The 15379-nt window shown below is 35.2% G+C and overlaps 1 protein-coding gene across 1 annotated transcript; it reads right to left on the bottom strand.

Annotated features, from left to right (window-relative positions):
• Positions 1-1136: 1136 nt before the first annotated feature.
• On the bottom strand, positions 1137-10222 carry LOC141437850 (uncharacterized). Its single transcript, XM_074101392.1, has 6 exons — positions 10017-10222; positions 7162-7254; positions 3696-3848; positions 3024-3113; positions 2599-2943; positions 1137-2513 (listed from the first exon to the last, which is right to left on the bottom strand). The coding sequence occupies exons 2-6, from the start codon at positions 7232-7234 to the stop codon at positions 1285-1287; spliced, it is 1890 nt and encodes a 629-aa protein (XP_073957493.1). The 5' UTR covers positions 7235-7254; positions 10017-10222; the 3' UTR covers positions 1137-1284.
• Between the last annotated feature and the right edge of the window lie 5157 nt (positions 10223-15379).

Genomic DNA, 15379 nt, shown 5'->3' with positions numbered 1-15379 from the left:
GCCTTTGCTTTGCTTGTGTTATGGGTACTAAGCAACGGATAAATATAGATAGATACATACTTAAATACATATTAAACACCCAAGACCCGAGAACAAACATTCGTATTTTTCATACAAATATCTGCCCCGACACGGGAATCGACCCCGGGACCTCAAGTTTCGTAGTCAGGTTCTCTAACCACTCGGACATCTGGACGTCTGATAGAAAATTTAAATAGCTTTTCTTTTAAAGAACCTCTAGTTAACGATTGAGAACTGTTATTTTGATTGGGTCAAAGTTGCCCAAGTGCCAGGCTCATAAAAAAATGTCATTAAACCCGTGTAACTTTTGTAAAATTTCCAATCCGCTTACAGGAAATCAAAATTTCGTGTACGACTTTTGATGGCACCAATTTTATAATTCCTTAGGTATTTCTGTTATAATTTAAGTGAAAGATGGTACGGTTTAATTGTTATTACTACGTTGATTATTAGTTGTAATTATTGTTTCTCATCAATTGATCTTTATCATTTTGTAGAAAATACTCACACAGTCAAAAATGCTACAGAGTGGTCAATATTAGTTTAATGGCCAGTAGACAGACCACCGGTTCGTTGGTCAGATAGTTAACATCCGGCATTGTAGATAGACTAGATTGTGGTGGAGTGACGATTTGCGAAAGGCTGCTGGTCGAACCTGGATGCATCTAGCCGAGGACAGGGCGCGATGGCGCTCTTTGGGGGAGGCCTATGTCCAGCAGTGGACTGCTATAGGCTGATGATGATGATGATGATTGTAGATAGTGATTGGCATAGGACCGGGCAAAGAGTCGTGAAAATGAAGAAATCTTTACCCAGCAATAGGTGAATGTGGACAAATTAGATTGAAGAATTGAAAGAAACACGTTAAATACACAAATATTTGATAAAAAATATGTTTTATCGGGTGCCCATTTAGTTCCTGTTATTAACTTTATTATCGCAACTTTACTTTAAATGTTTATTGTCATTGTGTTACTCATCAATATGAGTATGTATTAGTTTGGTAATGAATAAACTCATAATGTGAATTATAAATCAATCTTGTTACCTACATTGACTACTGCGAGTAATTTTACAACACAACACAACATATTTGCAATAATAACTCCAGACAATATACTCAACATTTACTTTATTTTAAGTCAGTCAAAATAAATAACCACTTACATTACAATGCTATTTACAGCGACATTAAATAATTTAAGTTATAAATAAATAAATAATTCCTACGTAGTACAAACTTAGATCTAGAACTCTTTAAGGTCATACTCGGTCCCAATCACCACGCATCATTTTATTTTGTCTTCCTCTTTGTTTCTTTTTCTTTTGATTGTCATTTCCAGACAACCCTAGAGATTCACTTAAGGCTTCTAGTCCGAGAATATCATCATCATCATTATTACGGCCCTTAACGCCCTTGGATTTCTTGACATCATTGTTTTTTTTGTTATTCCTTTTATTTTTCCCAAATAAGCCAATTTCTTCTCCAACTGTTTCACCTATATCTGATAATCCTAGAACATCGAAATCCTTGAACCCAAAATCGTTGCCTCTATTCTTTTTTGGCAATGATAATCCTCCATAAAAGTCATTTGGTACTACTTGGCTATAGTGAGCTCGACTCTCATCAGATGATTGTTCAGGTTTTATTGATATATTTTCTTCAGAGTGAGAATCGAGGTCATGGACTATTTGAACCATATCGTCGTTAACGGCATCTTCTGATGAAGTATCAAATGCAGCAGTAAACGTTGTCTTAGGGGTAATGGTTTCAATTTTCTCGTAATTGGTTTGTTCCCTATTGGTCGTCATCATACTTGATACTTTAGCACTCGTTGGTAATATAGGAGTTACTGGTACAACTGAGAGCTGTCCTGTAAGTTGGGCCAGCGACATCTCAAGGCCGGGGTCTTCAAACTGATTTTCATCCTTTACGGTTATCTCAGCTAAAGTGGTCATTGGTTTTTGTGTAACAATTAATACAGGTTCGAATGTTTGTTCTTTTTCTGCGCTGGATATAGGTGTGCTTTCTGTCATTGCGATTCCAGCAGTAGTTATTTTTATCGTTGGTGTCGCAATCGTAGAGGAAATGGCTGGAGATGTTTCCAATGTTGGAGTGACTTCTACGCTGGTAGAAGTAGGAGGACGTCTAGATGGTCGTGGTGGCCTGTTTTCAGGGCGCCTTGTTGGTCTGCGTGTTGGCCTTCTATTTACAGGGCGAACTCTGACAGTAGTTGTTCTAGTAGCCGCAGGTCTTGGTGTAGTAGTCCTGTTGGGCCTCCTCGAAGGGCGCCTGGAAGGTCGTGGTCGTTTTGTGGTCGTTGTAGTGGTTGTGGTAGTGGTGGAAGTAGGTGCTTGCTTCTTTTTGTTCTTATTTTTGTTTTTGTTCGCTTTCTTTCCACCTGTTGAACCAAACAAGTCTCCTATAATGTCTTCACCAAGAAGACTGAAGCCTGTGTAGTCCGCACTTTCCACATCATTAGCGACATCACCTGTTAACAAAATAACAAAGATAAGCACATCGTTTAATTTAGTGTATTTTAAGCGATCCACCAATATATAATAAGAAATGCTTACTATCATCATCGTCATCATCGTCGTCATCATCATCGTCCCCAACAAGACCGAATGCATCGACGTCATCGTCATCGTCATCGTCATCGTCGTCGTCATCATCATCATCATCAATCTTTTCATCCTGCGGAACCAAAGGTAGCGGATCAGCTGCCTCTGAAGTGACTCCTCTAGGTCCGAACTTGAAACACGATACCCTCACAGCTGCTTCAACAAGGCTCTTCGATTGGAGCTCTAGACCTAAGCATGCCCTGAATTCTTCACCCGCTCGCGCGATATTGTAAACTCTTCCGCAGAATTTCGAAATCCCGCCAGGCAGGGGCATGCACACCGGAGTCGGCTTGCGACCTGTTGACCAACATAACTATTTTTTTAGCTGTTCAAAACCAACTATACTAAGTAAGAACAAACCAAAAGTAGTTACTTACTAGAAAGAGTCCGGTTGGTGATGACCTTCTTTCCGAAGCTCAACGAGACAGACATTTTATCGCCGTTGAGGTACATAAGCGAAGCACATCCTGGAATAAGTAATATTTCATATTTTAAGTTCTACTTTCGTTTTAATGGCAGAAACACCTGTGCTTGCTTTTAATTTAGTATAATTGGCTGAATTAACATCGAGCTAATCTCTTGATTGCCTCTTACTAATTTCTAACACACAAATATTTATTTCTTAGGTTGAATATTTTAAACAAATGAATGATTTCCTATGTATAACTTTTATAATCAATAATTTACGTTAAGCTGAGTAAAAGCCCTACCACAGAACCTTAATCGAAACCTAGCTTAACCTGCCAGTAAAATATCCTCCCTTTGTATTGAATTTTGCTGTATTTTTTTAACAATTTGTTATTTATTTATTAACAATGAAAATTTACAGTATACAGTTGATACCAATGCAGTGTAAATTTCAAAACATGAAAATAATCACAAAAAAAGAAAATAAAAAAAATTGAGGGATTTTCATCCTTGCTTCCCTAAAGCGACGAAAGACCCTCCTGGCCGGAAGTCAGAGAGCAAGGAAATCTACTAGTGCTTAGCGGACACTTGGAGTCTAAAAGAGCGTAAATTATTACCCAATAAATAAGTTAATACTTTACCTGGTCCTTCCAAATTCATAACAGGCACTTGGAAATCCCGACAACAGTTGCAGTAAGCCTCCGAGCACTTGCAGTATTTGTTGATACTGTTATTGTCTTCCTGTTTCTCATCGCTTCCATTGCGTATGCTTTTCTTGCTGTTCTTTTGTTTATCTGTAATAAAAAATAAAAAATAAATAATTGACCTAATCCCAAGACTATGCAAGCTTGTTGATAAAATGATATGATAAATAATGCGTACTTATATAGATAAATACATATTTAATGTCTAAGACACTAAATGCAAAGGCTATCTATCGCCGTTCAACGCGGGAACGCGGCAAGCGTGTTGGGCACCTTTGCGCCAGGAACGATTCGAGGCGGTCTTTTTTTATAATATAAAAATATTATTTAAGTTAGCTAGTAGATTTATTATTTAGTAGTATTTAGCTCTTAGGTATATGATTGTATTTTCTATAAGTTTATATTCTTAAATAAATTTATTCGTCCGTAGACACTAAATATTCGTAATTTTTCCTACTTAAAAAATTCTAAGTATTTTTACTAGCAATAACTACAACTCTTTAGCTTAATATTTAATATATATTGAACTGTGAATTGACGGGTAGGTAGTAAGTTAGGTATTAAATCATAAAACCTCCAAGGCCCTCATCTTTTTGGCCATCTGCACCTGTAGCATACATAACATCAACTACTTAATAGAGAAACTTCAAGGAATTTTAACTAATATAGAAAATACAAACTGAGACATGGATGCACAGAAAAACCAGAAAAAGAGACCAGCACTGGGAATCGAACCCAGGTGCTCAGCAATACGTGCTGCGTGCTATAACCCCTACACCACTGCTGGACAGGAATCTAGCTAGACACGTTTTTTTCCTATGCATACATATCTCAGGTTGTTTACATAGACAAATGTTAGCGACAGATGTCGCTAGTGCTGCTGCTTAAGTAGCATAGTAGAAATAAGTTTGTATTTTCGATATGGTTTCACGGGATACCCGTAAAAGTAAGAAATTTGGAGTTGAAATAAAAAATACAAAAAGACTCCAAAAAACCAATCATATTTTTAACTAAGTTACAAGCTTTTTAGTTTGTAATAAAATAACGTTAACTAATTTATTGAATGCTATAAATCATTTTGAATTTGAATTTGAATCAGGCGTTACTTTGAGGAGGTCCATATCAATGAACTAAAAAAAATTCTTCACACACATCTAACATCTGGTAGCATGGTGTACGGTAATGCTGCTCTGAAGATGAGCTCTGATTGAGTTCGAAACGCGTCAGTGTAGTGTGGTGGTGGTGATAGATGGGTTCGTGTGATTTGTGTGTGTTTTTACAGTGTGGAGGTGGAGGAACTGCTTGAACACGCTTATCTTCCATAAGCTTAGCCATCATAAGGTCGCGGGTGAGTAAAGAAATTATTTTAGTAAAATAACTTCAATTATAATAATTTAGTAATTTTTACTATTTTTAACCCCCGACCCAAAAAGAGGGGTGTTATAAGTTTGACCGCTATGTGTGTCTGTCTGTGGCACCGTAGCTCTTAAACGGGTGGACCGATTTGAATGAGTTTTTTTTATTCAATTGAAACCAGGTTTTCTAGCGATGGTTCTTAAACATATTTTATCAACTTTGTCTGTTGTTTTAGAACTTTGAAGTGTCAAAGTCGGGGGTTTTCCAAATTTTTGTTGGTTTGGTTATTTACAATGCAGTAATTTTATGAACTAAGCAATTATTCCGATCAATGTCCGAGGTGTTGCCTCTGTTTAAAATGAAAAAGAAAAACAAAGTTCCAGGGAATTTTGAAAATTTCCTTCTTAGGGTATATGAAACTCAAGAAATATGTTTAGCAAATTTTAAGTCTATAGTTATAGTAGTTCAACCTGTTATCTATCAGTCAGTTCGTCACGTCACTTCAATAATGATTTTGTGGCATGTCGCGTGACTATATGTAACAAATCTACGTAACTATAGTTAATAAATTTTAAACACGCTCATTATCTGTTTTTAAAGCCTAAATGCATCGCTGGTTTATGTACTGAAAAAAATAACGAGCTAGTGCGCTTCTGAACCATTTTGTTTTGTGACAATTATATTGGTATTCGAGTTAATTGTTGATGTTATGTTTATTAATGTATAATTAAATTGTTTAAGACGTTGGAATATGTCACAAATTTCTAGTTAGCTTCACTTCTATCGTATATTTTTCAGTTTATTTTTTACATTATTGGCTTCAAATCTTGCAAGTTGCGAATAATGTTGGCCCACTTTCAGTGGCCGAATTCTATTGACATTCGGTAGAAATATCGAGATCACAACATAATAAAGAATTTTCAAACATTATAGTAGTTAACAAAAGGGTTACTTTTTTAATTTTACTATCTTGAAATGTTAACGTGCAATTACACCAAAGTTTCGTGCAGCACATTTGTTTACGAATATTTTGTGCAGAACACAAACAGTGCACGCACTGAGTTGCGTATCCATCTAAACCAACGAAACTGGTGTACTGCCGTTTTAGCAAAATATTTTTCGCCAAATTTCACTTCCTTAAAAACTTATCGCAGTAGTTTCATTTCCCAAACGAATCTTTAGCATATTTACATTTCGCATTTTATTCATTTGGCATAATTTTACTTTGTCAAATTTGATTACGACAAACGTTTATTAAGCAAACGTTTTCTTTTGGCTAATATTGTATTCCAAAAAAATGTTTGTTCAAAATGATATTTCGCACAAACCAACCATAGAAACCAACTGCTACCAGAAAAGTAGATGAGGTTAGACTGCGTCCCCCACAGAACTAAACGAACTGCTACCATAAAAGTAGAGCAGGTTAGGTTAAAACTGCGTCCCCCACAAAAACGAATTGCTATCAGAAAAGTAGGTTAGGTAAGGTTAGAACTGCGCCCCCCACAGAAACGAACTACTCCCAGAAAAGTAGGTTATTATGTAATGCGATATTTTGGGAAGAGTACGTTATGCCAAACGATACATTTGACTAAATAATACTTGGTAATATAAAACAATAGCACGTAATTATTAGTGAAACAATAATTTGCCAAAAATAATTATTAACTGTAAAATTGCGATAAGTTTTTTTGGCAAATGATTTTTGGCAAATGATAATTTGAGTAAAATATTTTGGGATGTGATACTTTGGGAAAAGTTTTTTGCCCATACATTAGTAATCCCAACGATATTATATTTAACTTTTGCTAACGTACAGTGGAGTACATATTTTGTACGCAAATACGTTCACCTCGAACATGTTAACGCGCTTGACTCCATTAAGTGTGGCATACAATGTGCAGCACAGTGCCGAATACTGGTGGAATTGCACCTTTAGCGGCTGCAAGCAGCTTAAAAGATAATTCATCACACAAGCGATATTTCACTAATGCTTTTAATGTTCAAATCCGCGGACCTGGCCTTTTAATTGAAAAGTAATAATACTCACTTATACTTTTAGACGCAGCGAAGGCCAAAAGCACGAATATGAGAAGAAGCTCGAAAACCAGGGAGAGCCTCATTCTGAAGACTCGGTCCCCGTCTGAAAAATTAAACACATTTCTCGTATGAAATAAGATCTACAAGATCTACACAGAAAGGAGATGGCGGGACAAATTGGACGCATATGAAATAGAATGCCAGGTACACGTTCTTGATAGAGACAGTGGCTGGAAAAAGGGGAGCCTTTTCCAGGTCCTATACTACGAAGTGCAAAACTCGAACTTCGTATGTTGCCGTCCCGCTGACGCTTATTTCATGTAATACGCGAGAGAAAGGGACGATGTGATACGAACTTCGATTTTCGAATTTCGTAGTAGCCCCGCAGCAGGGGAACACACAATAGGTGATAAACACAACTACCTATAATTGTAGTCCATAACTTGCTTGTGTTGGGAAACTGTAAATTAGGTGAGGATATTCTAAATAAATAAATAAATTAAAATACATACAATGATTCGAAAGTTGAAAATTCTGGCAAAACTTTTTTGTCGAAACAAATATAATTTTAATGGATTTTGGTATAAATTGCATGGAGATTTTAATTAAGGTCACAAGTATTGAAGTCATAGGTGCACAATTAGGTAATTATGGTGTGCATACATGCTGTGTACAATTTGTAATTGTGTTGTAGACATTCTCATGTTATTCTTTTAAGATTTAAGTTGTGCTGTGTTGTTTATAATATGCAATTGTACCTAACTTATAAATAAATAATGAGTGAAGATGAAAATAAATTCTTTGGCTTTTGTGAATAAACTTAACAGGTAAAGGCTGTCCACTTTTCATCTGATTGATGTGGAGGCTCTTATCTCCTAATTCCATTTAAATCCCGCGACCATTGATTTGTGTAATAAATAATCGGCTCAAATAACACGGACGCATAAGCTTCGCTTACACACGAATATGTTCAGTTTTTTATTTGTTAAACTTGAGGTGGAGATAGTTTAAGACCCTAGGAAGGATACCTAAGGATTCTTTTTTCCCCGGAAAAGAGCGTAGTTCCCACGGGTTAGCGATAAACGAATTCTTGACAGACAAATCCGCGGACAAGCTTATAATATCTAAAACATAGATTCTATTGGAATGAAAGCGTTAACCACTGCGTTAATGGACAGTAATATAATTTTTACGAATTATTCGTCTGTAAACAAACATGTAGATACAAGGTAGGTATCGCTAACCTTGATTAAAGTAACACAAATTGGTAGCTAAAACTTATTTATGATATGCTTTAAAGCTATGGTCGTAAAGTCATCAGGACCAGTTGCTTAAGGTTTGGTATTAACTAAACTAAATTCACCAAATATTTGGAGAAAGCATGTCTTCGACCTAAAACGAACCTGCCTTCGCTAGAACGTGTGTGAAATTTAATTTGAAATATAACGTCGCAGAATAGATAAGGAATGAATACATTTATACGAACATTACATTATGTGCCAGGAAGGAAAAATAAATGAGTATTGAACATGCCAGCTATTGTCCTAGAAAGGTTCGTTCACGATGAACGTTTCTCCGCCCAAAGTTCAGGTTCATAAATATAGAGAAAGAGAGAGTAAATATGTAGATGAAATTACGCAATTAATAGGTACATATGTTTCAGCCAGTGCTTTGGTAAAATCGACATGACATCATTGTGAGGTTTTTTGGGAGCTTCAAACATATAAAGTCATCTTAGGTACCTAAATCGAAAGGGTACGTTCTAGTCGCATAATTTTTGAGTAAGAATATAATATACTGTTTGACATAATTTTCGTTAGTCATAATTTTGTCCTGCCGAAACCGAAAATTATTCATAAATTTTGAAATGGTCATATTTAAGAACTCCCTAGTAGATTATGAGGTTTGTTTTTAAAACAACTCTGAACAATTTCAGCAAAAATAGATTATGACAAACATAACATTACCTATGACTTTCAACAATTATGCGAGCCGATATGGACCCAAATGAATAATCGGAAATATTCCAGTTCAATTTTATCATATCTTGTATAAGTTATAATAAAAAAATAACAGTAAGAGTTTTGTTGCTCTTTGTTCTGACTGCTTGAATTTGTGGTGCGAAACTGCGAAGTGACTAGAAAACTTGCAGTTAATTTTCCCTTGATATTTATTTTTTACTGCTACTGAATACGTCATTGGTGTTATGAGGATCTGATGCAACCCGGGTAATTTTCAAAGGCTGACCCACATCGGACTTTCACGGAACTCATCGGCGCCGGAGCAGCACACTGTGTGTCAGCGATGTTACTTTAGATAAACATTCTCTCGAAATTTCTTTAATTTCTATGGAAGTTTTATAAGGTCTGAAATAAACTCTACGAGTTTATTATTTATTTTATTTTAAGTATAAATTATATTTTAATACTTCATAAATATTAACTTTGAAATAAATATTTTTTTATTTTTGCGCAAAATTTCGTTAAAAAAATTTAATTATCTTTTGAAACTTTATGTTAGTCAAATTCCCGAAATTAATTGATGTTTTACCATTGTATTCCATGAAGATTTACAATTAGTAGAATAATTTTTAGCGATTCATATCTTATATAGATGTGTTATCTTTCGGGTTTGAAAGTTAACACAAAAAGTAATATATATGTTTAAATTTCCTTAAGATATTTTAAAAACTAGAAAATATTTGCATCTCCATTCATGAAATTATTTTTAAGAATTAAAACGCAAAGTCACTTTGAACTCATTTTATCCAATATTTATTTATTTTATTTTCGCCTAGATATAATAAAAACATGAATAAATCTGCTTTTATTATGGTAGTAATAAAAAACCCAAAACATTACTTACCTTTTCAAAGAAAACTTGAGTAACAACTTAAAAAATATTATCCAAATGGTATAAAGTCGCGGTCCCACTGCAGACGTCCACAAATTAATTGATTATTATAATTTAGAAATCACAGTACAGTTCTAAAAACGTAGAAGACACCGGCTTAACAGCAGCACTGGTTTGATATAACCGCTTCGAACTCGGACCCAGAGAAATGTGCAGTGACGTATAACACTCGGTGAGAAAGGAAAACTGGAGGTCGTTTGTCCCTTACGCTCTCTACTTGATAGAATGAGACGGGCGTCCACGAAGACTCACTTGGATGCCTATGTAGAATTTAGTGTCAAGCCAATGTTATTAACGTGATTGAATGCAGGAAAGAGCTGTTCACATATCATTTGTGGTGCGACAAATAAGGGTAAAATGATGCGCAAAAATTGGCCGAATTTATAACGGGGTCTGTAGTTACAGTTATTATTTTTCATTTTGGAATTTAACATCAAAAAGTCATCATTAATTTTAATCTGATAAACCGTTCAAGTTTGTGTCGATCCACTCAAAATGAAGTTTTTGAAGTTTGCAGAATTTAAATTATCACAGTTACCTACTAGGAAACAAAAACATTAATAATAGTATTTTATGCAACAGTTGTATAAGAGGATTCAAAAAAGGTGAGTGGTGTGAGTTACGATGTGAGCTGTAGTGAACATCGTAAGAAAAAGACGCCACGAGCTTTTTTTGACTTACTTATACAACGTTGCATACAGTACTTTTTCTTCGACTGGGTACTTATTAATTTTTTACAATAGAAAATTAGAAATTGACATGAGCTTCTATGGGTGTGTACATGAAAAATAGGGTCGGTATTTCCATGTCGGTGTTATCCGGGCCGGTAAAGAGTGTCACCTGTCAAACCGAACAAGTCAAAGAAACATAACTTCTTTTTTTATTTTTTTGTTCTGGGCTATGGAAAAACCCGTAACCGACCGGACTGTCGTAATTTGGTGGTAAAGAAAACTCTTTCATTTTTTTTTAAATAAATTGATGCTACTTAAAAATCTGATATTTTTTTCTGTTAATTAGGAAGGTTATTCCTATCGTTAAAAAAAGTTTCAAGCGTTTCTAAAATTTTCATCCATTCCCCATTACAATATTGATAGCATTCTAGAGTAGTTTAGTCAAACTACTAAAAAAGTAAAAAGTATTAAATTTTATTATCACGCACAACAATGTTGCCTCGCACGAATTATGTTCCACGCATCACTGATTGCGACAACAACCTGGGCTCTACACACTAAATCGTTCAATTTTTAACTATTGTTGTCATTAATAAAAAAACTGACCAAGTGTCGACTCACGCGCTGAGGGTTCCGTACGAATGTCATATTATCGTACCATGTCAAAAAATACGCTATAAATGGGAATACAAATCTACCCAGAGATTCACGCAAAACGTAGATACGCAGTATGGGTTCATTCCGTATTGGTCGGCATAAACAGATATATATAAAAAGTTACGATTTCCTCATTGGGTTGTTTATAAGGCCTAACTCCATGTCATGCCAAATTTCAAGTTTCCAAGGCAACTGAAAGGACCCTATATAGGTTTTTATTCGACGAAAATTTGCAAATACTTATTATTAATTTTTAATGACTAAATCTTTTGATTGCGTTGACGTAGAATTTTGTTTTTTTTACAGTTTCAAGGAATCGCAGACTTGAGTATTTCATTGTTATTTCAGTTTAAATGTCCACGCGATCCCTTAGGAAAGAAAGGGTCTTGACACACAACCGAAAAAAAAGCATTTCTAGACTCTAGACGTGTTCCGTTTCTGCCATAGAGGTACGGAACCCTAAAATGTAAACAACAAAACATTTACAATATAAACTTTATAGCATGGAACTAATAACTCGATAAAAACAATACCTGCAAAAAAAATATCGTACTTTCCTAGCAACTTTTAAAAGACGTTCTGTCATAAATGCTGCTGCATTCATTATTCAGTAAGTTTTTATTGTTTGTAATTGAATGTCACATTGCCCATGATTAATTGTCAGCTTGATTACATAAAGAAAGAAGTTGACTGAGTAATTGATTGACATATCAACTCAGCTCAACTAGAAATAGGAGTTAGGAAAGAGGATGAAATAAGGGATAAAATGTTACATGACATAAGTAATAAAGCTTCGTACTTTATTACAGTTTATAGCTTTCATCGACAATGAGGTACTTATAAACATGCAAAGCCTATATAGTTGCGGTAGTAGACCATTTAACATCTTTAATATGTGCCTACTGCCATGAGTTTTTGATATGATCAAAAACAATAACATATACATTAGGGGGTGCACGTTTGACACTACCAGAAATTAGTAACTTGAGTCGAAAAATTGTTTTCACAAACCTGCAATTTATTTCAAAGACCTAGCTAATGATAAATGTGGATTATGTCGATATCACGCCAAATTACGGACCCACTAATATTGTAAATGCGAAAGTTTGGAAGTCTGTTTGTTTGTTTGTTACTTCATCGCGTCTGAACCGCTGAACCGATTTAGATAAAATTCGGTATACAAATAGTTTGAGTCCCGGAAAGGATATAGGATAGTTTTTGTCCCAGAAAATTGCATAGTTCCTGTGGGATAGTAATAACGAATTCTACGCGGACGGAGTCACGGGCAACGGCTATTTTCTAATATTTGAACTTCAGAATATCCAGAATTAACGTGCGAAACTGCGTTTGAAATTTATTGTTGGTTTTTTGGTGAAGTTCTACAGTGTGTGAGTGAAGTGCTCGCGTAGAAACTACAGCCTAAGCCCTCTTATTCTGAGAGAAGATCTGTGCCCAGGAGTGAGATACAGGCTGACTATAATTCAATATCATCTTTCCTGTTACCCTCTGCTGGGATTTAGCTTCCCCTAACTACGGCCTTGTGCTGTCAGAATTAACTCTTTCGACTCCATTCCCAACATGATCCTTATTATAACGAAGTTCAAAATTCGAACTTTATATTGCGCCATCCCGCTCAATTTAACGTTTTCAGTAGCAAAATAAGAGGATGTCTTTTGTCTTACAGAATGACGCCAATTTACCTAAAATAGGAACAGGTTAGTTTTCTGGTGATTGAAAAATTAAACGTAATTAAAAAAATACATTTAGATGTAGGTACCTACAGTTTATCTTACAAAGTATTTTAACCCGTATTGACAGGTTTGTGGTAATTTCTAGAAGGTCCATAAAAGTGCTTTGATCTCGGATGTGCATTAAACATATCGAGTACTCTCGTTGCTAATTGGCCAATCGAAGAAACTAATTTTATTTGCTTTATAATTTTTACTAACTTTTAAGGGTTCAGGAGCCAAAATGACAAATACGGAACCCATATAGTTTCGCCATGTCTGTCTGTCTGTCTGTCCGTCCGTCCGCGGCTTTGCTCAGGGACTATCAATGCTAGAAAGCTGTAATTTTGCACGGATATATATGTAAACGATGCCGACAAAATGGTACAATAAAAAACTAAAAAAAATTTTTTACGGTACCTTCTATAGACGATAAAGTGGGGGTGATTTTTTTTCTCATCCAACCCTATAGTGGGGGGGTATCGTTGGATAGGTCTTTTAAAACCATTAGGGGTTTGCTAAGACAATTTTTCGATTCATTGATTTTTTTGCAAAATATTCAACTTTAAAGTGAAAATTTTCATTAAAATCGAGCGTACCCCCCCCCCCTCTAAAATCTAAACCGGTAGTTGGAACAATTTGAAAAAATTCAGGATGGTAGTAAATATATCAAACTTACAAGGAAAACTATAACGGCTAAGTTTCCTTGAGAATTATTAGTAGTTTACTCTACAATAGCAGCCTAAGGTATAAAATATACCCAAACTTGGAAGATTCCGTATAAAATACGAAATCCTTAGAAAAATATTACTTAATTTTTTCGTAATGGCTACGGAACCCAATTTGGGCGTGTCCTACATGCTCTTGGTCGGTTTTTTTTATGGTATAGGGTTATGATTGAGTGTACAAGATTGAAATAAAATAAGCTTTGTAACATTAACTAGTTGTAAAAAGTCTGTTATTATATTAACACTGAAAACACCAGTAAATAAAATAATACCAAAGTTTCTGTAGGTACCTAGGTACTGAAGCAAAAAGGCAATTGAACAATATGATTGAAAATGTTTAACTTGATAAATAAGGTTTCTATTCTACCATGATTTTTTAATTTTATTCAAGTAATTGTACGCATTTTGCTAATTTTTAGATGCCTACTACATGTATAAATATTTTCAGCAATAATTTATGTCTAATAGTGACCAAGTCAAGATATAATGACTAGGGGACGCAAGCGCAGCGCCCAGAGCCGGCTGTATGACACGGTCACTTTCTACACGGAGAAAGTAGTCAGGATCGGGCGCTAGCGTGTTTTTGTTTATTTTACCAATTCCACCATTGACACAGAAGTGAAATTGTTGTAAGAGTCAACATGAGCTGGGTAATAATTCACGATGACTATGTAATTCTTAGGTGTTGAAAAGAAGTGAATTTTGTTTGTTTTGTACTTTTGGTTTTATCCGACTAATGTTTGTTTATTTACTCTAATTTCGTTTCGTTTCATTTTCTTCTTTAATTTCGTGCTAAAAGTAATGGCTAGCCGGCAGTGGCGATGTGTCGTAACGACTCGATTCCCACCGGGTTCATTAAATTTTTTATATGACGTCATTAAAGACAAGAATAGCAATGCTTGTGTTAGAATAGAATAGAATAAGCCTTAACACACTTAGAGTAACAGATACAATATTATTAATAAAACACACACACATATGCACACGCACATGCACGCACGCACGCACGCACGCACCCACGCACGCACGCACGCACACACGCACGCACGCACATACACACATACACACACATTACACTAACTTCGAAGATATAATGCACCTGAACCTGAAGGCATATCTAACTCACGCTTCCCACTCTCTCTTCAGCTCGCCTTACGAAAATTTTGCTTCTTCGCCACTTGCCATAGTGGCTACCGATAGTATATCGTAGTCTCAAAAAAATCCAATCAACAGTTTGACGATTATTCTCTTACACCGAAACAAATTTCTTAAGGCTCATAAAGATCCACTAAGAAGGGATTTTTGGAAAAAAAACCACGGGGTAACAAATAAACAGGATTTTAGACTAACTGAATCAGATAACACACAAGCAATAAAAAAAATGGAGCTAGAAACAGAAAATTTAGTATATATTTTGAGGTTCAAAAGGGCTATTAGAGACTTAGAGATTATTAGAGACTTCAGGCATGCAAATAAAATCGTAAATTATGAATGAAAATTGTGATATCTATCCTCGTAAGTCCTGACTTTTT

This window comes from Choristoneura fumiferana, chromosome 18 (assembly GCF_025370935.1).
Source record: "Choristoneura fumiferana chromosome 18, NRCan_CFum_1, whole genome shotgun sequence".
In the NCBI taxonomy this organism is placed as follows: domain Eukaryota; kingdom Metazoa; phylum Arthropoda; class Insecta; order Lepidoptera; family Tortricidae; genus Choristoneura; species Choristoneura fumiferana.
Note: the sequence above shows the minus strand (reverse complement) of the source record. Positions and strands in the feature narration are given on the sequence as shown.

Bases quoted from the DNA above. Each gene is read 5' to 3' on its own strand.
- LOC141437850 (XM_074101392.1), bottom strand. From the start codon at position 7,234: ATGAGGCTCTCCCTGGTTTTCGAGCTTCTTCTCATATTCGTGCTTTTG. The intron at 3,114-3,695 runs GTAAAGTATTAA...TACTTATTCCAG, and splicing joins TATGAATTTGGAAGGACCAG to GATGTGCTTCGCTTATGTAC. The intron at 2,944-3,023 runs GTAAGTAACTAC...GTTGGTCAACAG, and splicing joins CACCAACCGGACTCTTTCTA to GTCGCAAGCCGACTCCGGTG.